This window comes from Uloborus diversus, chromosome 3 (assembly GCF_026930045.1).
Source record: "Uloborus diversus isolate 005 chromosome 3, Udiv.v.3.1, whole genome shotgun sequence".
NCBI lineage: Eukaryota > Metazoa > Arthropoda > Arachnida > Araneae > Uloboridae > Uloborus > Uloborus diversus.
In genome coordinates this window covers 78,759,244-78,783,457 of record NC_072733.1, presented here as the reverse complement: position 1 = coordinate 78,783,457, position 24,214 = coordinate 78,759,244, and the positions used below count along the sequence as shown (strand labels likewise).

The 24,214-nt window shown below is 33.4% G+C and overlaps 1 protein-coding gene across 2 annotated transcripts in view; it reads left to right on the top strand.

Moving 5' to 3' along the window:
* Window positions 1–24,214, top strand: part of LOC129219364 (glyoxylate/hydroxypyruvate reductase A-like) — a 117,812-nt gene that overhangs the window by 6,632 nt on the left and 86,966 nt on the right. For both annotated transcript variants that reach the window (XM_054853740.1, XM_054853738.1), the window contains exons 2-5: window positions 4,090–4,240; window positions 14,174–14,317; window positions 15,764–15,798; window positions 20,750–20,880. In XM_054853740.1, the coding sequence (XP_054709715.1) occupies window positions 4,105–4,240; window positions 14,174–14,317; window positions 15,764–15,798; window positions 20,750–20,880 (446 nt within the window). In that variant the 5' untranslated portion in view covers window positions 4,090–4,104. The remainder of the gene's footprint in view (window positions 1–4,089; window positions 4,241–14,173; window positions 14,318–15,763; window positions 15,799–20,749; window positions 20,881–24,214) is intronic.

Below are 24,214 nucleotides of genomic sequence, written 5' to 3'. Positions count from 1 at the left end.
TTAAACAGCTGAATCATGTCCCCTCGGTCTCTTCTTTGCTCAAGACTGTACATTTTTAGCCTTCTAAGCCTGGAATCATAATCTAAGTGGGAAAGTCCACTTATTAGCCTTGTAGCCCGCCTTTGAACCCTTTCCAATACATTAATGTCTTTCTTAAGATAAGGAGACCAAAACTGAACAGCATACTCCAAATGGGGTCTTACCAAACTTCTATATAAGGGCAGAAGAACTTCTTTACATTTATTTGAAATAGATCTATTGATAAACCCAATCATCTTATTGGCTTTGTTGCTAGCAATGCTGCACTGTTGGCTAAACTTTAAATCCTGACTTATTAGGACCCCCAGATCAGTAACTTTGTCTGCCTGACTAATGACTGAACCTTGCAAATAATAACTTGTACACTTATTTCCATGCCCTAAATGTAGCACTTGACATTTCCCAACATTAACAGCCATACCCCATTTATCAGCCCACTCCATAATATGATCTAGATCCTCTTGCAGCTGATTTGCTTGTTCTTCATTTTCTACAGTCCCCATAACTTTGACATCATCAGCAAAACAATTCATGTTCCCAAAAATATTTTTGTGAATATCGTTCATAAAGACAATGAACAAAACAGGCCCTAACACTGATCCTTGAGGAACCCCGCTTAAGACCTCACTCCAATTAAAATAATTTCCCCTTACAACTACTCTTTGTTTCCTTCCGGTCAGCCAATTTTTTACCCAAATGAAAGTTTTCCCTCCTATTCCTATATCAGCTAATTTGCTAAGTAGAGCAACATGCGGTACCTTATCGAAAGCTTTTTGAAAATCAATGTAAACAACATCTACAGGCTTCTTATTGTCCAAAGCCATGGTAACTTTGTCATAGAAATGTAATAAATTAGTTGCACAAGATTTACCTTTCCTGAAACCGTACTGAAAACTAGTCAATAGATTATTAGTCTCTAGAAAATTTACTATCTTAATTTTCATCAATGTTTCAAAAATTTTGCAAATCACCGAAGTTAGACTCACAGGTCTATAATTTCCCGCACTCCCTTTAGACCCTTTCTTGAAGAGCAGTGTAATGTTAGCCAGCTTCCAGTCCTCTGGCACTGTCCCCGAATTATAAGAAGCATTGAAAATGTTTGCGATTACATCTGCTAATTCCTCTGCACATTCAACTAAAATTTTCGGATAAATATTATCTGGCCCCAGAGCCTTAGTCTCTTTAATTTTTTTCAAATGAAGTAAAACGTCATCCCTGGAAAATAAAAAGTCCTCAAGCTGTACTATAGCTTGTGTCTTGTTGGTGTCAACTGTTGAGATACAGTTATCGTTAAAAACACTCGAAAAAAGTTATTAAGAACATTAGCAATATCATTATCGTCCTGAATTAAAATTCCGTGCTCATCAACCAGTGACCCAATATGACTATTTCGAACTTTCCCCGAATTAGCGTATGCAAAAAAACCTCTTGGGATTCCTGTTTATGTTATCTGCCAGTCTTTGCTCCAACTCTCTTTTCTGAATCCGTACCAAATACTTAAAATTACGCCTTGCCTTACAATATTGGAGCCTATCTGCACTGTGACCTGTTTCTCTAAACCTATGAAAAGCAGCTTGCTTGTAATTTAGAGCGTCTTTAGTTTCCCTGGAGAACCACATTGGCCAAATTTTAGTGTTGACACCCTTTCTCCTAAAAGGAACATGATCCCTAACCGTATTCGCTAGATTTTCCTTAAACTCTGCCCACTGAAGATTCACATCGCTATTGTCCAATCCAGAAGAAAAAACTGCTTTCAAACTCTGCCGAAGTGCCACAAAGTCAGTATTTCTGAAATTGGGCACAAACCTAAAATTCTCTACTTTGTGCATATCAAATTTAATTCCAAACCTAATACTGTTGTGGTCACTATCTCCAATGTGTTCCCCTACACATAACCCCTGAACAGAGCCTTCCATGTCGCAAAAAAATAGATCTAAAATCGCGTCCTGTCGAGTACCCTGAGTTACAATTTGATCTAAGAAACAGTCACCAATTACTTTCAAAAAATCCTCTTCTCTGCTATTACTATGGTACAAATTATTCCAATCAATTCCTGGAAAATTAAAATCTCCCATTATGATGACTGACCCCTTGCTAGAAATGTCACTAATAATACTAAACATCTGTTCGTCTTGACCCTGGCTTAAGTTGGGTGGCCTATAAATATTCCCCAAACATAGTTTTTTGCCCTTATTACTAATCAACTCCAGCCAAATCATATCAATCTGATTAGGTTTATCATTAATTACCAATTCATTGCAAATTAAAGTGTCTCTGACATAAAATAAAACCCCACCACCTCTTTTACCTACTCTATCTTGTCTAAACAAATTATACCCAGCAATAGATAATAAATCATCACTTTCGGTAGCCCATGTCTCAGTAACTCCAATAATATCCAACCTCTTGTCTATAATTATGCTTTTCAATTCTTCCATCTTGTTCCTAATACTACGAGCATTTGTATAAAAAACCTTAAGTAAGCCCATCTTACTTTTATTTAATGCTGCACGATTGTTTGAATCCCAAGTGTTAAAATCTTTTCTCTTATTAGCCACCCTATTTCCGTTTCTACTAAAATCCCGATAGTTAGTATCCTTTCGAATTCTGCTCCTGAAACTTAGTTTTTTGATTCTGAAGCCTCTAAAACCAAACTACTAACCATTTTGACCCCTGTAGAGCTCAGATGTAGGCCATCCCTAGCAATCCAATCTCGTTTACATCTACTCCACACATCAATATACCTGATACTACGCTTAACGCAAATTTCCTTGAGTACCAGGTTCATACACCTAGCCCGTTGGTTTAACCAACTCCTATGCACTCCATACCTGGGAAGCAAACCAACCACTTGGACATTTGCTGAACAGTTGGTTGCTTTGTCCAACAGGGAATCCCATTCCTTTGTAAACTCATCATTGTTACTATGGCCTACATCGTTAGTTCCCACCCACAAAGTAACTACATCCTCTTTATTAAATACCCCCTTCTTTTCAGCAACCCTATTTACATCTCTCACCCGAGCCCCTGGCAAACAACATCTGGCCACCTTACGTCTAACTCTGCCTATTGAGTTTCCCACCTCACGCACCATTGAATCTCCCAAAATTATACCCTTTGTTTCCCAGTCAGTCGCCTCAGCAATAGCTTTCCCCTTTACCTCTGGAATTTTCCCACTATCTAACACACAGCTAATTCCCACATCCTTTTTACTAACTTCCTCCTTTAATTCTGGAATATTCCCACTATCTAACACACAGCTAATGCCAACCTCCTTTTTGCTAACTTCCCCCCTTTCCCTCTGGAGTGTTTACCCCACCTACACGCTAACAGCCTAATGCTAACTCACCCTCCAAAGTAAGCATCCTAACTCTGATTTCTGAGAGTTCAACACAATTTGTGCAAATGAAATCCTTCTCAGACTCATCCTTCCCCTTAAACAAGCAGAACATCTGACATAGGTCACAAGAAATCCACTTGTCCCCTTTACCACTTTTAACCTCCTTCATTATGCATATAACTCTCATTCTAGCTCAAAATGGTACACTTAAAAAGTCAATACAAAAATACAAAATTGGAGAAATAATGCTAATTATTAGAATTAGAAAGCATTGGAAGTAAAAGATACAAATATTACTAAATCCTAAGACAAGCCGTAAATTAAAATAAACAAGTTACACCTTAAACAGAGCAGTCAGGCTTAACAAGAAATCAGCACAATTTAGGCTTAGCTACACAGAATAGAAAAACACTTTAAGAAAGCAAGTAAATCAAAAATAAGACTTAAAAGCACAAGAATACTTAATTATATGATAAAATACAATAAAAATACTGAAACTAAAGTAGTAAAATAAACAATTACAGTAAAAAATCACTTATCTCAGGAGCAGCAAAAACACTCCCCAGCAACTGTAGCGCCCTCTAGCGCCGAAAAAAGCAGATATCAGTGCAGAGAAAAAATGGCCAGCCCTTGATGGTCCACTATAGCTGAGTTCACTATGTTTTTAAGCTCTTTTAATATTGTTATTAATAGATTTATATCCTTTTCAGCATTCAACCTTAAAGATGACGGCATGCCTATCAATGCCTCGCCTTTATGCAATTGCCCCTATCTATGTTTTGTCACAAATACCAAGACTTAAGGAGTGTATGAAAGAATTTGCATTACCAGGAATGCAAGTCAAATCTGTTGATTTACCTAGTAAGTTATTTTTCTCTTTAAATTCTTTTTTATCTGGTAGGTAAAAAATTATTTGTAAAATAAAGTAATGGACTGCTTTCTAGCTGTTCAGTTCTAAGTTTAATTAAAGAGGAAAATAAACTCTGCAGTTTGAAGCAGGGCTCAAACTATTGGAGCTGTATTTTCTCCACTTTTTTGTAAAAAGCCCGGGACGGTAGAAAAACTGAACAAAATTTACTCTGTATATTTCTCTGATTTTCCATATGTTTAATATGTAAATTTATTGCAAGATGTAATAGAACTATTACACATTTCAATTAAATTGTAATTTTGTTGCATTCTGTGGATATATATGTTGTTCTAACGTTTAAATTATTTTGAATGAAGAAATTAAGATTTTAGCATTGTTAAACAAAAGAACAATCATTGAAAGATAATGTTTGACCTTAAAGGTCTGTATACATTTTTCTATCAATATCATCCAGGGTTGTAGTTGTGGCCGGAAAAAACCTATTTTTTGGCCATGCCGTTGGCAAAAACCAGTTAAAGCCAAAACTGGATTAACCACCATAGAGCTGGCCAAAACTGTATTGTATAAAAGCATACTAATATGTATATACATGCAGTTAGTATGCATAATGTTGCAAATTTTGATGCAAAATTCAAATAGATAGGATGTCTGTTTATCATAATTGAAATAATTTTTAAAACTAATTTATTTATTTAAATGCAACTTTTCTTCTTAACATTAAAAATTGTTCACAGCAAAGACAAAAGACACTCTTTTATTAAGAATACGAAACAGCATGCATTATAAACTAATAGCTATTCTTCACAAAACTTGTAACATGTATTCAATGAATTAGAAAAAAAATTATAACTTTGATTTAATTTAAATTTATTTTGTGCACATAAAACTGTAAAAACAAGTATTTACACTGTTCCAAACATATTTTAAAAGAATTATGACACTTTTCACCTATGATGTGACTAACCTTTTTAAATATTCCGCCATTTATTACTTGCCTAGGGTGTAAAATTAACTGTTTTCATTTATATCGAATAGTGACTGATTATGAGATTGGTGCTTCATTTGTCTTTTAATTGTGTACTCATTTATTTTGATTAAAAATTTTATTATTTCCTATATCCACATCCAATGGCCGAAACTGGACAAAACTGATTTTATACAAGCTGGTTTTAGCCGGTTTTATCCATAGTTAAAACCATCACTGGCCGAAACTCTTACAACCCTGATATCGTCACTAATTAGTTAAACGTGTAATCACAATAGGTCAAACAATAAAGTTTTCAGCAATATAAATGCAGAGGACTCTGTTAATTCTTTGACTTTGATTCAATTGCCTGTTTTCATTTCTTTAAAAAACACCTATGTATCTCAAAATCTCCTTATCTCGAATTTTTCTTCTGTCCCATGAAGTTCGACATAGATAGGTTTGACTGTACATTAAATTAAAATTTGAACCAAAATGACCAGCTCATCTTTAAATTTACATTAATATCATAACAGGTACAGGTTTAATTTCAATATACACTGCTCGACATTGAAAATGCAACACCAAGAAGGAGTGTTCAGAAATTTATGCAAATTTTAGAGTGGACGTACATCACTGAGTTATGTAAATGATGTGAAATGGGCAGCTCTCCGACACACATGAAGTACGATATAAGGGAGGGAACTTGCGGAATGGGCAATATTCGTGTCATTATTTCTCACTAGAGAATTATCGAAGAAATTTTGTTTTTGTCTTGGAGGATACATGAAACACGAGAGAATGCCAGGCCGTCGTCAATGAAGGCACTTCCAGAAGATAGACGATTTTACGAGGGGTATGGTGATCGGACTGAGAAGGGGAGGTTGGTCCGTACGTCAAATCGCAGCTGATACCCACATGGATGCGAGCTTTGTGCATCGGCTGTGCCGAAGATGGTTGGAACAACGAAATGTAGCAAGATTGAAGGGTGCAGGGGCAGCCAGAGTGACGTCAGAACGCGTAGATCGATGCATCCACCGACAAGCTGTAGCAGACCCACAAGTCACTTGTTCCTCGATTCTGCAGCAGGTGCAAGATACTCTGAATGTTCCCGTGTCAACCAGAACCATTTCCCGTTGTTTGGTCGCACGTGGTCTGCAATCACGGCATCCGCTAAGACTCACAGACCCCACAACATAGACAGCAACATTTAGTATGGTGCCGGACTAGAGCAACATGGATGACAGCATGGCGAAATGTCGTGTTCTCAGATGAATCCCGCTTCTGTTTATCCAGTGATTGTCGCCGCATACGTCTGTGGCGTCGAAGTGCAGACAGATCAAATCCGGCAGTAGCTGTGGAACGTCCCACCGCATGACAACGTGGCATCATGGTTTGGGGCACAATTGCGTACAATTCCATATCACCTCTAGTTCGTATTCAGGGCACTATGACGGCCCAACGATAATTGGATAATGTGCTGCTGCCGGTGGCAATGCCTTACCTTCAAGGGCTACCTAATGCAATTTTTCAGCAGGATAACGCCCGACCACAGAGTGCTCACATCTGCCAACATTCTCTCCAAGGCACACAGATGCTTCCTGACCTGTCACCAATCGAACATGTGTGGGATGTGATTGGACGCCGTTTGCAGACTCTGTCCCTGCCTCGTTCAGAAGACGAACTGTGGCAAATGGTTGAAAGGGAATGGAGAACCATCTCTCTGGACACCATTCGCACCCTTATTGACTCCATGCCTAGACGTGTTTCTTCGAGTATCTCTGTCCTTGGTGGTCCTACATCCTACTGAGCCGACGCCATTCTCTCTCTGTATTCTGCCTATCATTTTGAAATTAAGATCATTTATTATTCCTTGCTGTCTGTCTTTTTTTCAAATTTCATCACTTTCTGACCACTCCTTCTTGGTGTTGCATTTTCAATATCAAGCAGTGTATAATGTGGCTCTGACAGGTTGAAGTTTGACCTTTATGCTTATTCCCTTTTGCTTATTCTCTTTTGCTTATTCCCTTTTGCGGTAGCTGGGAAAGGTGATTGGCTCTCAGTTGATTTGGTTGCTTTAGTACAAGTTTTCAAAAGTATTCCAAAAGATGTTAATTAAATATTAAAAAAATCACTATTTTTATTTATTAATTTTAAGTTCAACACTTTTATTGTACTGAAAGAAAAATACACAAAATGATATTTTGTCCTGGAGCGTTTTTTTTTCTCTTTCAGTATAGAAAAAACGTACATCCCAGGTCTGAAGGGTGTTTTTATGTAATTCCTTTTCAGTCGTTGTTATTTGGAGAAATTCCATATTGTTCAGAGTAGCTTTATGTTTCAGTATTCTTACAGAAGTACTGCTGCAGTTTTTATTTTGATATGAACCCATAGCTGCCAACTTGTACAATTTAGACATACATTGTAAGATTTTTGGACATTTTGTACGGTCTTATGACAGATTTGTACAATTGGTACGGGAACTGCGCACTTCTTTATCAGGTAACAGCATGGAGAACATTTTAATCTGCAAGAACTTACAGAAAAGCTATCGTTTTGAACAAGTTTTTGATAGACAATTTTTGAAAGCTGCAAAGTCAACAACTTTTCAAAGTTTAAGTTCAAAGAAATAAAAGTTTATTTATTTACTTATTTTTAAATTTATTTATTTATTTTTTGCTTATAAAAGCACAGATTAAGTAAAGGTAATGATTTGAAAATATTATAATACTTTAAATTTTAATACTTTGCTTTATAATGGTCAAAAAAGCGTAGAAATATAGCCACTGCATACATTGTAAGATTTTCTAAGTTGGCATGTTGGCATCTATGTGAACCACAATGTAAGTACGTATTAGCATCTTATTTTAAAGACTTTATAGTGGTAATTTAGATTTCATGATGAATTTAATGTTAATATATCTTGCAGACTATTTGTAAGGTTTTTGTCTGTATCTGGGACTGCTGAAAAATATTAAAATTTTTTAAATGTTGTTGGTTATCAGTTTCAGTTTGGTAATTTTAAATAGAACTTAATGGAGAAGAAACCATACACTTTTTGCAGAAATTAAGCAATGATCATAGTCCAAACCCTCATCCCTATCTCTATTGTCACCAAAAATAGCTTAAAATTTCATTTTTAACATTTTCTCTGGAAAGACATGTAAACCCTTTTCTCTTCTCTAAAGATAGCCTAAAGTTTTGACTGCAGTCAACAACAATAAATAAATAAATGAGCGGGAGTGAAACCCTCTTCTTTTTTTTTCATCATTTAAAAACACAGCCTAACATCGGGTTTTAACACTAAAACTGTGGGACTTTAGATATACCTAGCACCGAAGGGCGGGTCATTTTGACCCCAGAGTGTAAACCAATAAAATATCCATAAGTGCTTGAATTAGTAAACTAAAATATTCAAAAAGAATAATACAAATCAATCATCATTACATCAAAAATTGGTATAAAAACAATAGAAGCCAATTTAATTGTTACCAAATCATATTACTTGAAATATTTCTATACCCTAGAGTATAGTAACATGTCCCCAACAAAATTTGACATAAGTATCCTAATTTCAAATAAAAAACAGACTATCTCATTCAATATGTTTTGACACATTTTGAAAAAATAAAATTTTATCAATTAGTTTCTAATTTAACAAATTATACAATCCAATTTACAGAAAACATTGAGCATAAAACAAATTACTTAGTTTTGTGCATTTTGCAAAAATGAGTGCTTTATATTTTGAACAGATATTTATATTTTTCTTTCCACATTTTGAACTGTGTTATCGGACCCATTTACGTTCAATTTGATTGTCCGTCATTTTAATTTCTTGCATCATCTATTCCTTTGCAATTGTTTTTTTTCTTTTGCGGGGAGAGACTTTTCTCATAATTGTTCAACCAAGTCTTGAATGAACTGTTGCCTACTAATAGATTTTCCAGTTACAATTTTGCATAAAACCCAAGCATTGATTGAGAACAAGGTCCAAAATACTATGTAAAACCAGTGCCAATTTTATATCAAAGCATAAAAACGTCATTAGTTCACGGACTTGACCGGTTAGCATTGTTGAATTCTGGAAAAGTGATGGTATTTAGTCCTTTGACCACTAGCTATACAGTTGAAATCCTTTTGCAGAATGTATTTTCTGTGCATAAAAAGCTAATATAAAAGCAGGTATTTCTTAGAATGCCATTCTCTTTCTTGAACCTGCTGATATCTTTCATCTTCAGTACATTTCCTTATCAGCTTCAATGTCAATTCATTTACAACAAGTCTCCAAGCACTTGAAGGTCTGTTGTGGATAACACTAAATTTAGTATGTGGTGTTGGGCCCCCACATCTCTCAAAAATTGCATGGTTTGTTCCTATTCGAGCAACATTTAAGATTCTCTCCTGTTTGCTAACTTCATGTATTCCCACTTTTATGTTTTCTTTGATTACTTTCTAAGATTTCCTTTTGTATGTATTTCTTTCCTTGGAATATAATTTTTTTTACTAGATAATTTATCATTTTTGCAATGAGAAGGATCAGTCAATGTTAGAGTATTACCAGCAATGTTTACTTTCAACTGCTGAAAATTATAATCCTTCATCATTATCATCACTTTCTAAATCATCTTCAGATAACTGTTTTGAATATTCAATAGCTTTGTGGACCATAAATTGTGGAGTCGTAACGTCTTTTTTATTCATACACAGTATTTTCAACTTCAAAAAGTCTTCTAATTTTTCGATATCATTCTTTAAACGGGAACAGATAAATCGTATTATAAGTCACATGTCCAGTAAGGGATCCATGATAACAATGTGGGATTTCAATTTTCTGGGTATTGATTAGAATAATTTTTATCCTGGTAATGGTAGAGAAGAGGAATTTTAAAATGTAATTGGTGATTGTGTCTTGGATCAAGTTGTAATTCAGGGAACTCGAGTGGATGCGATTTTGGATCTAGTTTTCTGTGCCGTAGGAAATTCTGTTAAGGGGATCATATTGGAGATAGTGATTATATAGTTTTAGGTTCTAGATTAAATTTGATGTGTACAAAGATGAAAATTTTAGGTTTGTGCTCCATTTCAGACACACTGATTTTGTTGCACTTAGGCAGAGCTTGAAAGAAGTATTTTCGTCAGAATTAGGAAAATAGCTACGTAGAACTGCAGTGGGCAGTATTCAAGGAAAAACTAGCAAAAATGGTTAGGAATTATGTTCTGTTCAGGAGAAAGGGTGTTTAAACTAAAATTTGGCCCATGTGGTTCTCCAGGGAGATTAAAGAAGCTCTAAATTTGAAGCAAGCCACTTTTTGTCAGTTTAAGCCCCTTTTTGTCAGTTTAACAAAATTGGTCAAAGTGCAGATAGGCTCCAGTATTGTAAAGCAGGGCAAAAGTTTAAGTATTTGGAACGGATTTCAGAAAAAGGAATTGGAGCAAAGGTTAACAGCAACATTGATGGGAATCCGAAAAGATTTTTTTGCAAACGCTAATTCTGGGAAAGCTCGAAATAATCAAATTGGACCATTAGTTGATGAGCATGGAAATTTAACCCAAAATATTGCATATGTTCTTAATAATTTTTTTTTTCCAGTGTGTCCAGTGTGTCCTATAACTGTATGTCAACAGTTGACACTAGCAAGACACAAGCTTGAGGAGTTTGAATTTTCCGGGGAAGAAGTTCTATTTCATTTGCAACTAAAGCTCTGGGACCAGATAATATTTATCCAAAAACTTTAGATGAATATGCAAAGGAATTAGTGAATGTTATTTTAAATATTTTTTATGCTTCTTATAACTCAGGGACAGTGCGTCTAACATAACACAGCTCTCTTCAAGAATTAGTCTAAAGTTAATGCTGGGATCTATAGACCTGCAAGTCTGACTTCAGTGGTAGGTAGGATTTTGGAAACTTTGATCAAAATTAAGATTTTGAATTTCTTAGCGACTTAATAGTCTGTTGACTAGCTTACAGTATGGTTTCAGGAAAGGTAAATCGTGTGCTACTAATTTATTGCACTTCTATGACAAGGTTACCTTGGCTTTAGACAACAAAAAGAGTGGATGTTGTTTATATTGATTTTCAAAAAGCTTCGGCATGTTGCTCATCTCAGCAAACTAGCTGATATAGGAATAAGAGGAAAAACTTAAATTTGGGTTAGCAATTGGCTGACTGGAAGGAAACAAAGAGTAGTTAAAATCATAAGGAATCATTTTAAATAGAGTGATGTTTTAAGTGGGGTTCCTCAGGGATCAGTTTTAATGCCTCTTTTGTTTATTTTTTTATGAATGACATTAATGAAAATATTTCTGGAAACATGAATTGTTTTGTTAATGATGTAAAAGTTATGGGGATTGTAGAAAATGAAGAACAAGTAAAACAGCTTCAAGAACATTTAGATCAGATTACTAAGTGGGCGGATAGGTAAGGTATGGCAGTTAGTGTAGGGAAATGTCAAGTGCTACACTTAGGTCATGGAAATAGGCGTACGAGTTATCGTTTATAGGGTTCAGTTTTTAGTCAGGCAGAAAGTGTTATTGATCTGGGTATCTTAATAAATAAGGATTTCAATCTTAGTCCACAGTAGTTCGGCATTGCAAGTATCAAAGTCAACAGAATGCTTGGGTTTATCAATAAATCTATTTCAAACAAATCTAAGATGGTTCTTCTGCCTTTATATAGGAGTTTAGTATGACCTCATTTGGAGTATGCTGTTCAATTTTGGTCGCCATATCTGAGGAAAGATATTTCTGTATAGGAAAGGGTTCAAAAAGAAGGGTAACTAGACTAGTAAAAGGACTTTCAGACTTAGATTATGATACCAGACTTAATAGGCTTAATATGTTTAGCCTGGAGCAAAGGAGAGTCAGAGGGGACATGATTCAGTTGTTTAAATTTATCAAAATGAAAGATGATAATGGATTAAATTTTTGTATGGAAAGCAGGACGAGGGGTCATTGTTTTAAGTTATTCATATCTTTGGCTAACCTGGAAATTGGGAAAAATTACTGCTTTAGTAAAATGTGTCGTGGCCACTTGGAACAACTTATTGGAAGAGGCGGTAATGAGCAAGGGGGTGGATAGCTTCAAGAGGACCATTGATATTATAACTGACTAGGAACAGAAGCGCTGGACCCAGAGCTAGTCGCTGGTCGTCACATTTGTATTTGTATTCAATTGTAGTTTGCCTTTCACGCCAATCATTACGTATAACGTTCATTATCTTTACTAATGCAGTCCATTTCAGGAATTTGAGAGTAAGAAAGAAGTGCTCCACAATTACCTCTAAGAAAAACATATTTTCTGTTTTTTGTGCATTAAATTTTTTTATGGTCAAGTTAACTCGGACTGCAGTTCTACGCATAAGTGCTAATATTCGGAAATTAATTGTTTTAAGAGTTTTTAAATCTGGCAAATTGTTGTACAGCTTAAATAATTAAAAATCATAATTTTTTTTCTTCGATCGATACTATTTGCGTGGGGATAAATTAAACACTGTTTTGGGTCAAATTGACCCAATCAAGGTTTCTAGTGTTAAAGACTTCGATTTTTTAAATTTTACAAAACAGTTAACCAAAACCCCTCCCTCCCCTAGCATCATCTAAGGCAGTGTACAACTGAATTTACTGGAATATTGTAGTGTTATCCTCCAAAGGTTTATAATTAGCAGCTCAATGTTAAACTGTCGGTTAGTCTAATTTCACTTGGCCCTGAGGGAGTTTTTATTCTGTTTAGCACTGTTGCCTATGTACTTTTTGAGCTGTAATTGTCTTAGTGTTTTATCGTATTTGCATATAAAAATGTGTTTGCCATTGTGGTTATGGTCTTTTATGTTATTTATGTTAATTAAGTAGATATTTTATCAATTGGGATGACTTATTTGTTAATACTGTAAATAATTCTCCTGTTTTTTCACAAGAACTGAGTCTTCATTTCAAGGATAGCTGAAGTAAAAGCTGACTGGTAATAATATTTATGTTTGAAATGCCATATTTTTAATTTAGTTGTTCAGAAAGGTGCAGATTCATGGGCGCCCATACTGAAAATTGTAAGGACGGGGGAGGGGCTCAGATATTTTCCTCATGGTTTAGCCGGATATTTTCCCCATGCAAACCTATTTCAGGACAGCTTAGAGTCATTAAAATTTGACATTTTTATTAACTTATTCATTAATGGCTGCAGAAGAAATGTTTTTACACTTTATTAAAGAAAAAAATACTAAATGCAAGGAAGTTTTAATTTTTAAGGGGGGACTTGAGCCCACACTTGCCCCCCTATATGGGCGCCCTTGTGCAGATTCCTAATTTGAAAGTGTAGAAGAAGAGTACGAAAATTTCTGTTGTGTTTTCATTTTGTAACATTGCAAGACTGTTATAGAGAAAAGGTTGTAAGATGCAGTATACAATCTTGAATATTATCTGGTTTGTTATATCCTGAAGGATTTTTCAAGAGAACTATCATTTGATTGCCATATCAGTTAGGATCTTATTTTAACTGTACCAGAACCTTTTTTTTTTTGTTGCTTCCGTAGGTAGCAATACAAAGAAAGATATGACTTAATTTTGAGGAAAATGTATTGTGATAATGTCTTGAATTTTTAATAAGTTATTGCATTATATGTTCATTTCCTTAATTATGTAATTGAAGAGCTCAGGGGGCAGAAATGTGACAAGCGACAAGGAGTGACTTTTCAATCAAAATTTTTGTTTCTAATAACTAAAATTGAAATACACATGACAATAGATTATGTCATTGCAAGAAAAACATATCTGGTTTTACCATTGCAAAATATAGAATGTATAATGACTTTGAAAAATTCTAAAAATATTTTTTATAAGTTGAAATTGATCTACCGAAGAATTTACATCATGCGGCATATCACCTTCTTGCTCCAAGCCCTTCAATTTTATGAGTTCTTTTGTGAGTAGCTTCTTAAAATACTTTAAAAATATGTTTTAGTGGAATTCAATAAGAATGTACAACTGACTGAGGAGCAGTTAAAGGAGGTAGAACTGGCTGAAATAGTTGTGTGTGACAAATTCATACTTGCAAACACCTACAAGCATTTGCCAAATTTGAAATGGGCTCATTGCACATGGGCTGGTATGTTAAATTTTTGTACAAATATGTTTAATGTTGTAGAATTCTGTTTGTTTTCGAAAATTGCTAAAAGTATTTACAGTACAGAACTTTTTATCCAGGAAAAACTGGAAAATTGCTTGTTTTTCCCGCCATTTTTTAAAAATAAGCATTTTTGCCAATTTTTGAAAAAGTGAGCATTTTTTCAACATACCAAAAAGAATATGAATGATTTCTTTATAAGTACGGTATTACTCGTGCGTAATTTCTGAAATTAAGTACGAAAACAAACTTAAAGTTGAAAATTTTTCTTAAACATAGGGTAAAACTATGAAAATATTTTCTGGAACGAAATTTTAAAAGGATACTCGAAAATCTGACATTTTCCCTATTTTGTTCCAACTGAAAACTAAAGAAACACATTCTGAAGCTTTCTAAGGCAATCTTTTATTAAATAGCCACTAATTAAAGCCATCTAGTACATAAGTAACTACACCGAAAGTGCAGAAGATGTCAAATACCAGATTCGAGAATTTTTCGAAAAGTTGATATTGTGGAATATACAGATTCATAAACCAAAGACTAACCCAACATCAAAATATTAAAATGCAAATTTTGGTTGATAATAACTCAATTCAAAAGCAACAATTAACTACTACCCTAATTTGCCAAAACAAAACCTTTATAAGAGAAAAAAACGACTCTTTTCATGCCTTAGTAAAAAAAATTGCATACTTTCATTCACAAACACGTATCTTACCCTTCATTTTCTTTCTTTTAAAAACATTATTGAATGCAGTCAATTTTATTTATTTGCCTATCCCTTTTTTTTTTTTTTTTTGATACTTTGGTAAATGTTTTAAGTTTTTTGGCTTTTAAATGGTTCTTCCATTTAATATTTTTCAATATTTCAAAGTTTAAAAGCCTCTCCAAACTGTTTTCTTCATATTTGAAGATACATTACTACGTATTATGCAAAGTAATGTTAATTCAGTTTTTAATTAACGTCTCTGTTAATTAAAATCCCACGAAAATGAGACCAGGTTTAACATGATCTTTGGAATATATATTTTTTTATACCTTGATCAACCACTCAGTTCTTGGCTGTTCTTGAGGTAATTGTTAGTTAAAATATTTACATTTAATTCCTCTCGTAGGTTGATTATTTAATTAAGCTGATTGCTACTGGTGCAGAAAATGACAAAAAAGCTCTTAGGAGCAATTGATGTCAAGGGAAAAAAAAAATCAGTTCTTGTTTCTGGCACCTGTGTGCCAAATTCTGCTGAATCCAAACAATTTTTTTAAAAAGAACCTCTCAATAAATCATCTTGTATATTGATTAGCTAATAATCAGTGAAAAAGACCTATGCACGAAGCTACAAAGCCTTTATTGTGAATATGTGTGTAGTTTTATGTTGTATTAAAAATGTATTGCTCTCTGAATGACAATGAACTCTGCTCATTTTCTAGGTCTTGAAGATCTATTTGATGCAATTCCTGAACAGGTTCAGTTTTCGAAATTTAATTTTTTTCTCATAAATGAACTAAAATATTTACTTTTTTTTTTGCAATGATTATGTATCTGTGTTGTAAAATCATGATAGTCAGGGGCATGCACAGAAATTTAGAGGCCGCAATAAATTACTTTTACTGCTCCCTCCATATTGTTAACCCCTAGATCCCTTTTTTTTCTCCCCTCATTTTAAAAATCTCGAGCCACCTTCAGGCTCAGGCGAACCCAGTCAACAGGTGTCCCTTCTCCCCCCCCTGTGCACACCCCTAAAGGTAGCTGAATTCCAATTTTTTGTACCTTATAAATAGAATCTCCACAATTGTGTAGTATTAAAAGCATAAATTAATTTTTGATTTTATTGAAATGGTGTGCTGTGTGATGTGCTTCTGTGTTATGTAAAATGTGCATAAAAATGTACAGTAATTAAACTTAACAAATTAAGTCTTTTAATTTATTGCTGTAAAAAATACAATAAAAGATATTCATAAAATGTAAAATATTTCAATGAAACTTTTGATAAAATTTTGTGCAAAAATTTGTTTAAACCGCATGAAGCTCTGTAAACTAAGCCTGCTACACTTGTGTTTCTTAGTTTTCATTAGTTAATTCTCAAGCAATTTTTAGTTACTAAATCCATTGATGACCTTCAGTTTGCTCATTATTCAGGGATTTTCTGCAAAACCCAACTTTCTAAATTTGCAAAAAAAGAAAAGGAAAAGAAAATCAAAAATCTGTGAGGAAAAATAATGAGAACAAATGCTTAATAAATGAAGTAAAACATTGGAAGGTTAGTTATCCTTGCCTTTCATTAGACACTTTTCTAGAAAATTATGAATTTAGACACATGAATCAAGGGACCTTAACAAAAACATTTTATTTAATAATCTACAGATGAAACAGATCTTAATGATATAATGATGGCTTCATTCAAGATTCCTAACAATTCATGTAGAAAATGAACTTTCAAAGAAATTATATGCGAAATACCAACAACCTGGTTATGACATCCAGAGACTGCAATTTTGTCTTTGTCATGGAATCGTCCGTCTGGAATAGTCACTAACTGCTGGAGGCAGACTTTCTCTCATTGAAACCAAGATTTCCAACAAACTGCTAGCAGAATTAAATTTAGCGCACCCCCAAGAATCTGCAAGCAATAGTACGGTTCAACTCAAAAAAGCTTCAGTTCTGAGCAGTAGGTTTTCACCCTTAAGTCGAGGTTGAGGTAGAACTACATGCAATATACCAACAGCTTGGTTTTCTGGATGTCATGAGCATAAAACCTGGTCGTGAAACTTCTCTAGAGCAACCACCCTCCGTCCCACTAAAAAGCGGTCGTTAGGAGAAGTGATCATTTAAGAAGCGTGAACTTAACATTGCCAAAAGAATTTCACCCAAAATAGTACTGCAAATTCGCAAATTTCATAAAATAAAAGAATTTCTTTGCTGTTTATTGAATATTACATCATATAATCATAACTACATACACATTTTTTAAACTTTCTGAAAATATGAAGAAATTTCAGATTTTTTCATATATTTTGCTTTTTGTGACAATACTTGTCTCTAGTAAAATTTTCCATTCCTTACAAATTTTAATTTTATCATTCAAAATTTTATTAATTAGAGTTTTCCCACAACCTAAAATGTCTGCTAACTTCTGTTCCAAATTTCCTTTTTTGAAAGATTCAATCACTTCTATTAGTTGCTCTATCATTAAAGTAACTCATTTATTAGGCATGTTTTAAGCACTAGCTTAGACAAGAATTTTAGCTGAAGTGCACTACCCTTCTTCTTTTATGCCCCTTAAATTCACGTTCAACGTGATTACCGAGGGATAGAGAGACCCTAGGGATTATAAGTAATTTGACTTTTCACTTGTCACCCCTTCCTTGCACCTGTTGCCTATCAGTAAACAATGAGTCTAGGTCGACTGACCAGTTCAGAATGTGGATTTTGTTTTGTGGGGAAAAGTGTGCAAGAAAAATTTTGGACAAAGAGCAGGCCAGGGGTCGTTCAGAGAGGTTTGATTAGGGTTGGTTGGTGCTTCTAGAAGACTTTTAACATTGAGTAGATAGGAGGAAAAAAACCAGTACTTTGGAAAATTGGTTGTTAATGGACGTGGTCGCTTTTAGAAGTTTCACTGCACTTAACTTACTGCTTACAACCTACGCTTTTACCTTTAATTTGTGAGTTAAATTGACCATTGCTTGAGAACTTTCACTGGTGTGCTAAATTAATTTTAGGTACCAGCTTGTTGGTAATCTCAGCTTAAATGAGAACTTCTGCAACCAGAGTTATTGGCTATTCCAGATCAATGAGTCTATAACAAGGACAAAACTGCAATCTCTGAGTGTCATAACCAGGCTGTCAAAATTTTGCATGTAGTTCTGCATTAACCATGGCTTAAGGAGGGTAACTTACTGCTTATTACAAAGAAATTGTTTTTCTCCATTGTTTATGAGTCTTTAGAATGAAAGAAGACACAATGGATATATACACCAGATTTGTGGCAGTAATTGACCACTTTGACATTTATTTTAAACTGACTAGTTTTCACTAATTAATTAGCTGAACTTTTTTGCAAATTAAAACTACTTTCAGTAAGTTATTATGCCCAGAACTAAAAATTATGCTGGATGAGTTCATGAACTGTCAATAAATATAATTTCCTGCAACAAAAGGTTACATATCATTATTAGTTAATATTATTAATAAAAATAATAAGAAGAAAAATATGGAATTTGAAAGGTTTAAAACATTCATTTTCAAAATTATTTTTGAATTAATGTACATTTATTTTACATAAGAGGTTATGAAATGATTCTTTATATGTGTGTGTATGTCAGTTAAACTTCTCCCCCAAAACATTTGAGGGAATACTCTGATTTAAACTTTTTTTTTGTTGTTGTTCAGTTAGTATATTCACTGTATGCATGCAATTACAGTGTGCATTTTATAATTGTCTTTTAAAATCATTACCATTTCCATTTAATAGAAATTTTACTACTGTTTAATATGTTTTTATATTATATTATTTTTTTTATTTAATGAACACTGGTAGCAATGTCATTTTTTATAATTTAATTGCTATTTTATATTGATTTGCTTTTTTATCATGTATAAAATGTTGCACATATCTCAAGGGTCAATACATTTTTCCTTACCCTACCTTGAGCATTGTGCTTCAAGATTGCCTTATAATTTTTGTAACGATAAAAGGCCTGTATCACAGTTGATGCAAAACTAAAAGTGTTTATGGACAATGGTCTACTTACTAAATATTTGCATTTTCATGTCTGGTAAACAAAAGACTATAATTTTATTAACAATAATAAGAAAATTGGTTTGTAGAACTTGAATAAAAATTTATAACATTATTCATGAGGGAAATTATAAAATGGAGAGAAATAAATCATTGCTTAAAGAAATAAACTATTACTAATTCTGTAGTGCCAAAATTGCAAAAAAAAAAAAAAAAAAAAAAAAAAGGCAAACGGAAAAGTTATAGTATTACGGTAAAATTAATCAGCAACTTATGTATCTTCATCAACCAATTACTTTTTACCAATTTTCTTTTCAGTGCATTCCTAGAGGAAATGTTTTCAATCGTATAAAGCATAATACTATTTTTTAAAAATCATTCAAAAATCCTGAATTGACCAAAAGCTCAGCAATTTAGGATTTTTGTATTTTTTGAATGTAGGAGATCTTATTAAAAAAAACTATTTTTACTGACACTAAACTAACAAACATACAAAATGCAAATTTGTTCCAAATAAAAATAAGTGTTCATCAAATTTGCGAATTAAATGACATCATAGAAATAATACGTTAAAACATTTATACTGAAATTTAACATCTTAAATAATAATGACTTAAAATATAGTACACACAAAAGATAATATTAAATTCATTCATTAAAAAATTACTCAAGGAAAAATAAGGAAGTCAGTGAAGTATTTTTTAATGCTGATTGTTTAGAAATATTTCCAAATAGATTAGGGGGATACAGGAATAATTATTACTCAAGGTAAATGTTACATTGGAATTTAAAATGAACAACTGGGAGACTTGTTTTTCTTATTCTAAACGATAGCTTTCATTCATAAGCTACTGGTACAACAAAAAAGAAGTGTCAGCGGGGGAGGGGGGGGGGGGGGCAGGTTTGATTAATGGTGCCCTTAAATCTATCATTTTTTAAAAATATAAATTGGGCAATTTACAGGTTTATTGATACATCTTTACATCATTATTGAAAAGTTACCCTCTTTCAAAAATTCAAGAATTGAATTAAAAACTTAAGACAAATGGAAATAGTAGACTCTCTCCTACCAAATCAGAGCTCCATTTTAGTTTAGTTCTTATGCAATAATAACAGAAGAAAATTATAAATCAAGCACTTATTAAGTCGATTCTTTTTTCTTTTAACATGCGAATAGATCAACACTATTATTTATATTTTATATGCTCAGTTTTGAAAAAAAGGTCCAAACCAACAGTAACAGACACAGGAAAATTAGATGGAGATCATGCACTAATATGATGACACACTGCAATAGACAGGATGAGGAAAGGAAGAGTAATATACCAAATTCCCTTTTCTCTTCAAAATGTGTAAAAGTTCTTTATCTTTAGAACTAAAAAGCCTTATTAAATTCAAATGAACATGAAACACCAGCTGATCTTGTGGTAGCTGTTCATAACCTTCCACCACTGCCCTGTAAATACTAACTGGCTCATAAAATTCAATCGAATAACCCTAGACGGTTGCATGGATGGCCCACAGCAAAATCAGTTTTACCCACTTAAAAGGCTCATTATTTAACTCCAAACTTATGTTTGTTACTGGACCATATCTGTTACTGGTGACCTTACCCTATATGTAATTCTTAATTGTATACATATGAATTAACAAGTATTTCATGGTTTGATTATTACAGCCTAAATTTATGATTACCAGACATGCTGGAGAAGCATTTAGTGCTATTATGGCTGAATATGTGATGTGTCAGATTCTAAATCATGAGCGAAGTAACAAAACTCACTGGAAGAATCAAGAAGCCAAAACATGGTATTTTACAATTTAGTAGTTTGAAGTCTTTTTCTGACTTTTATTGTGTTGACAGAGTTGTCATCAGACGTTTTGTATAGATGAGCTCTAAATTGGGATATCAATTGTAAAAGCGAAATAAGCTTTCTGTCTCTGAAGAAGAAAACTATTTTAGAGTTCTATATAATTAATTTTACTTCAAAATGCTACCCATTTTTTTCTGTATTTTTATTTTCTTGTGTAACTATTGAAAAGTATGGTAGCACTAGCTAATAAATGTATTTGAATCCACCTTAAGTGTGACCTTCAATCACCCCATTTTGTTTGAACACTTCTTAGTCTTAAGTTTTATTACTCAGATGTGTAAGTGTCAAAATCAATTAATATTTTGACTGCTATTTTGAAACCTTGGAGGGAAAACCTGTGACAAACTAGAAATGAAAATATTTTTAAACGGGTCTGAAGTAAAATTTTGCAGCTCATTTCTTTCAATATCACACTAATGAAAGTGCTGAGTTCAAGAAAAAATTAAATATGCTTTACAGAACAAATTACCAGGCTAAGTCAACAGATTAAAGATGGCTTTTATTGGAAGCAGATTACTCTGGCAGTGTTTGTTGACTTTAAGTCAGCTTTTGACCATGTTTTGAGAACAAAGGCTGCAAAAAAAAAAAAAAAAAAACTCTGTCAAACTGGTGTTTCTGGCTACTTTTACTAATGAATTTTTAACTTCCTTTTCCAAGGATGTACTAGTGTTCAATTCAGAAATACTATATGCAGTTTTCAGCTTACTGCTCAAGAATTTCTCTAAGGATATGTTTCAAGTCCTGTCGTATTTAGGGCTCGACCAATGGCATTTTTTGGCCGATGGGCCGATGGCGATTGTTGGCCGATTGTTCAAAGGTGGCCGATGGCCGATTGTTTTCCTCCGAATGACCGATTGCCGATGGCCGATGCTGTTGGCTGATGGCAAAAAAAAAAAAATCTAACAGAAAAAATTGATGAGATTGTCAGGGATTTAAAGGATCATTGATTCATTTCACTTTACTTCCTTTCAACGAATAAGGAATTGTAATCATCCCCCACAAATCAGATTTCGACCTAAATTTTTATTTCACGATCATCCAAGTTAAACTTCACAAGTTTTTTTCGGCGCACATGTACATGCATATGTACCTAAGAACACATAGATGACCGAAATATCCATTTTGAGCGTCTCCTTAGTAAATTATCGCAAATTCTCTTGTGATGTCTTCATGCGCACCAACTTACGTCACTCAAAAACGTTATGAAATAGTAAATTGAAAACTCATATGTACTTAGTATGATCTAAAAGTTTGAGGACAAGTTGTATAATAATTTACCGTGAATAGTTCACATTACCGAAGTGCATCTATCTACAAAATAGTCACCGGGAATGACTATGCACTTCTGCCAACGTTCGTATAGCTTTTAGAAGGACTCCTGGAAGACATTTATCGCAACCTCCTGTAAGGCCTCTTGCGCTGCTGCTTTAACTTCATCGTGAAGAAGAAGGCGACTTTCATGTTGATAATGCACGGTTCGATTGGTCAATACTCTGATTAGACAAACAAATAACATAACGTTTCGTCGGACTTAGCTCCGTGTGACTTTTACCTGTTCCGAGCAAAAAAAAACATTTGCATGGACGCCGCTTTCTTCCGTCAGGAGAAGATAAAGCTGCATAACAGAAGTTAGCAAAAAATGGCTTCCAGGAATGTTTCCAAAAGTTATACGAACACTGGCAGAAGTACATAGTCCCTCAAGATGACCTTTTGAAGGTGGATGTGCTTCGGTAATGTGAACTATTCTGGGAAAGGTTTTATACAGCTTATCCCCCGAACTTTTGAATCGTACTAGGTAAAATATATATAGGGTGTAGTTATCCTTCTCCTTTTTTGACTGCTGTATGATGGAAGACAAAGAACAACAGCCAAAAAAAAAAAAAAAGGAAGAAAAAGAAACTGTTTAGTAGACAATTGATTTTTTTTAATTGAACATATAACTAAGATTTCAGTAATATTGTAATAATGTATGGATTTAGGTAAACTAAACATAGTTAAAAATTATTAAATTATGTTGTTTAATCATTCAAAAAAAAATAATTAAGAATAAAATTATGAAACCGTCAACAAATTATGCAATTAAAGTGGAAAGATTGCACATAGACATTTTTTAGTCATCAAATTAAACAAAAAAGGTAACAGATAAAGTACAATATTAAATCATAATAGGAATATTTTTATACTTATTGAAAATTTATGAGTAGAAAAGTTTGCATTTTTCATAAAATGTATAACAGTGACATTAATTTTGCGGAAAAAAGAAATAGCCATGAAAACAGCGAGATTTTTAAAACGCAGCTACAATAAACAAACTCAATATTTACACCACCAAGTTAATAACTGAATACATATACTACTTGATCTGATGTTTGCACACGTAATATTGAACAATTGGATTGTTTAATCTTTTATGAAGCACTACAAACAAGTTCAAATTAAGTTTTTCAATTTAACAATAATTTTCTGAAATTTAAAAAATTGCATAATAGAAAATCCTTGAAACTTTTATATAACATATTATTTAACATATGATGAAAACGAAAATAACTTATTCATTGATTTTAAATAAATACATAAAAATAGTTACTTACAACAGAAAAAAAATCAATCGCTATTAATGATGCAAAAAATATGGCGCATTACAAAATATAGGTGAAACAAGTATAAGAAAAACGCAAAATGACATTTTTTGACTAAACTAAAGAATTGCTAAATATTTAAGAAATGCTTGAAATGACGAGGGTGGGTTAGGGGGGTCACCCTCTGATTTTGGAATAACTCACAACGTTAAACTTCGGCCCCAACTTCGGCTTAATTTTTTTAGTACAGAACCGCTACCACCAACGCCTCGGAAGAGTTTCTGAATCTACTTCAGCATTTCCGAAGAAAAAAATTCAAAACTCCCTTTGTTTTCCGAATTATGTCACTATTCAAAACGTCTTTAATCAATTTCTTACATTAATGCTCTAAATTCTTCCTAAACAATAGACAAAGCTTGAAAAAAAAAATCTCTAATTTTATGAATGGTGTTAGTTTTAAACAACTCAGAAGTACAACTGGAGTTTAATTTCAGAAATTGAGGGAGTGGGAGGAGGGGCACGCAAGTGTTCTCGGAAATACAAAAAATAGTCGCAAAAAATAGAGTTCAAAATAATCATAAACATTCAGCAGAAAAACCCTTTTAAAACTTGCACCCGAGTTTGTTTTGACGTGCAGTGGCAGATTTAAAATAAAGCATAAGTTGCAATTGCGCGAGAGGCCCCATAACC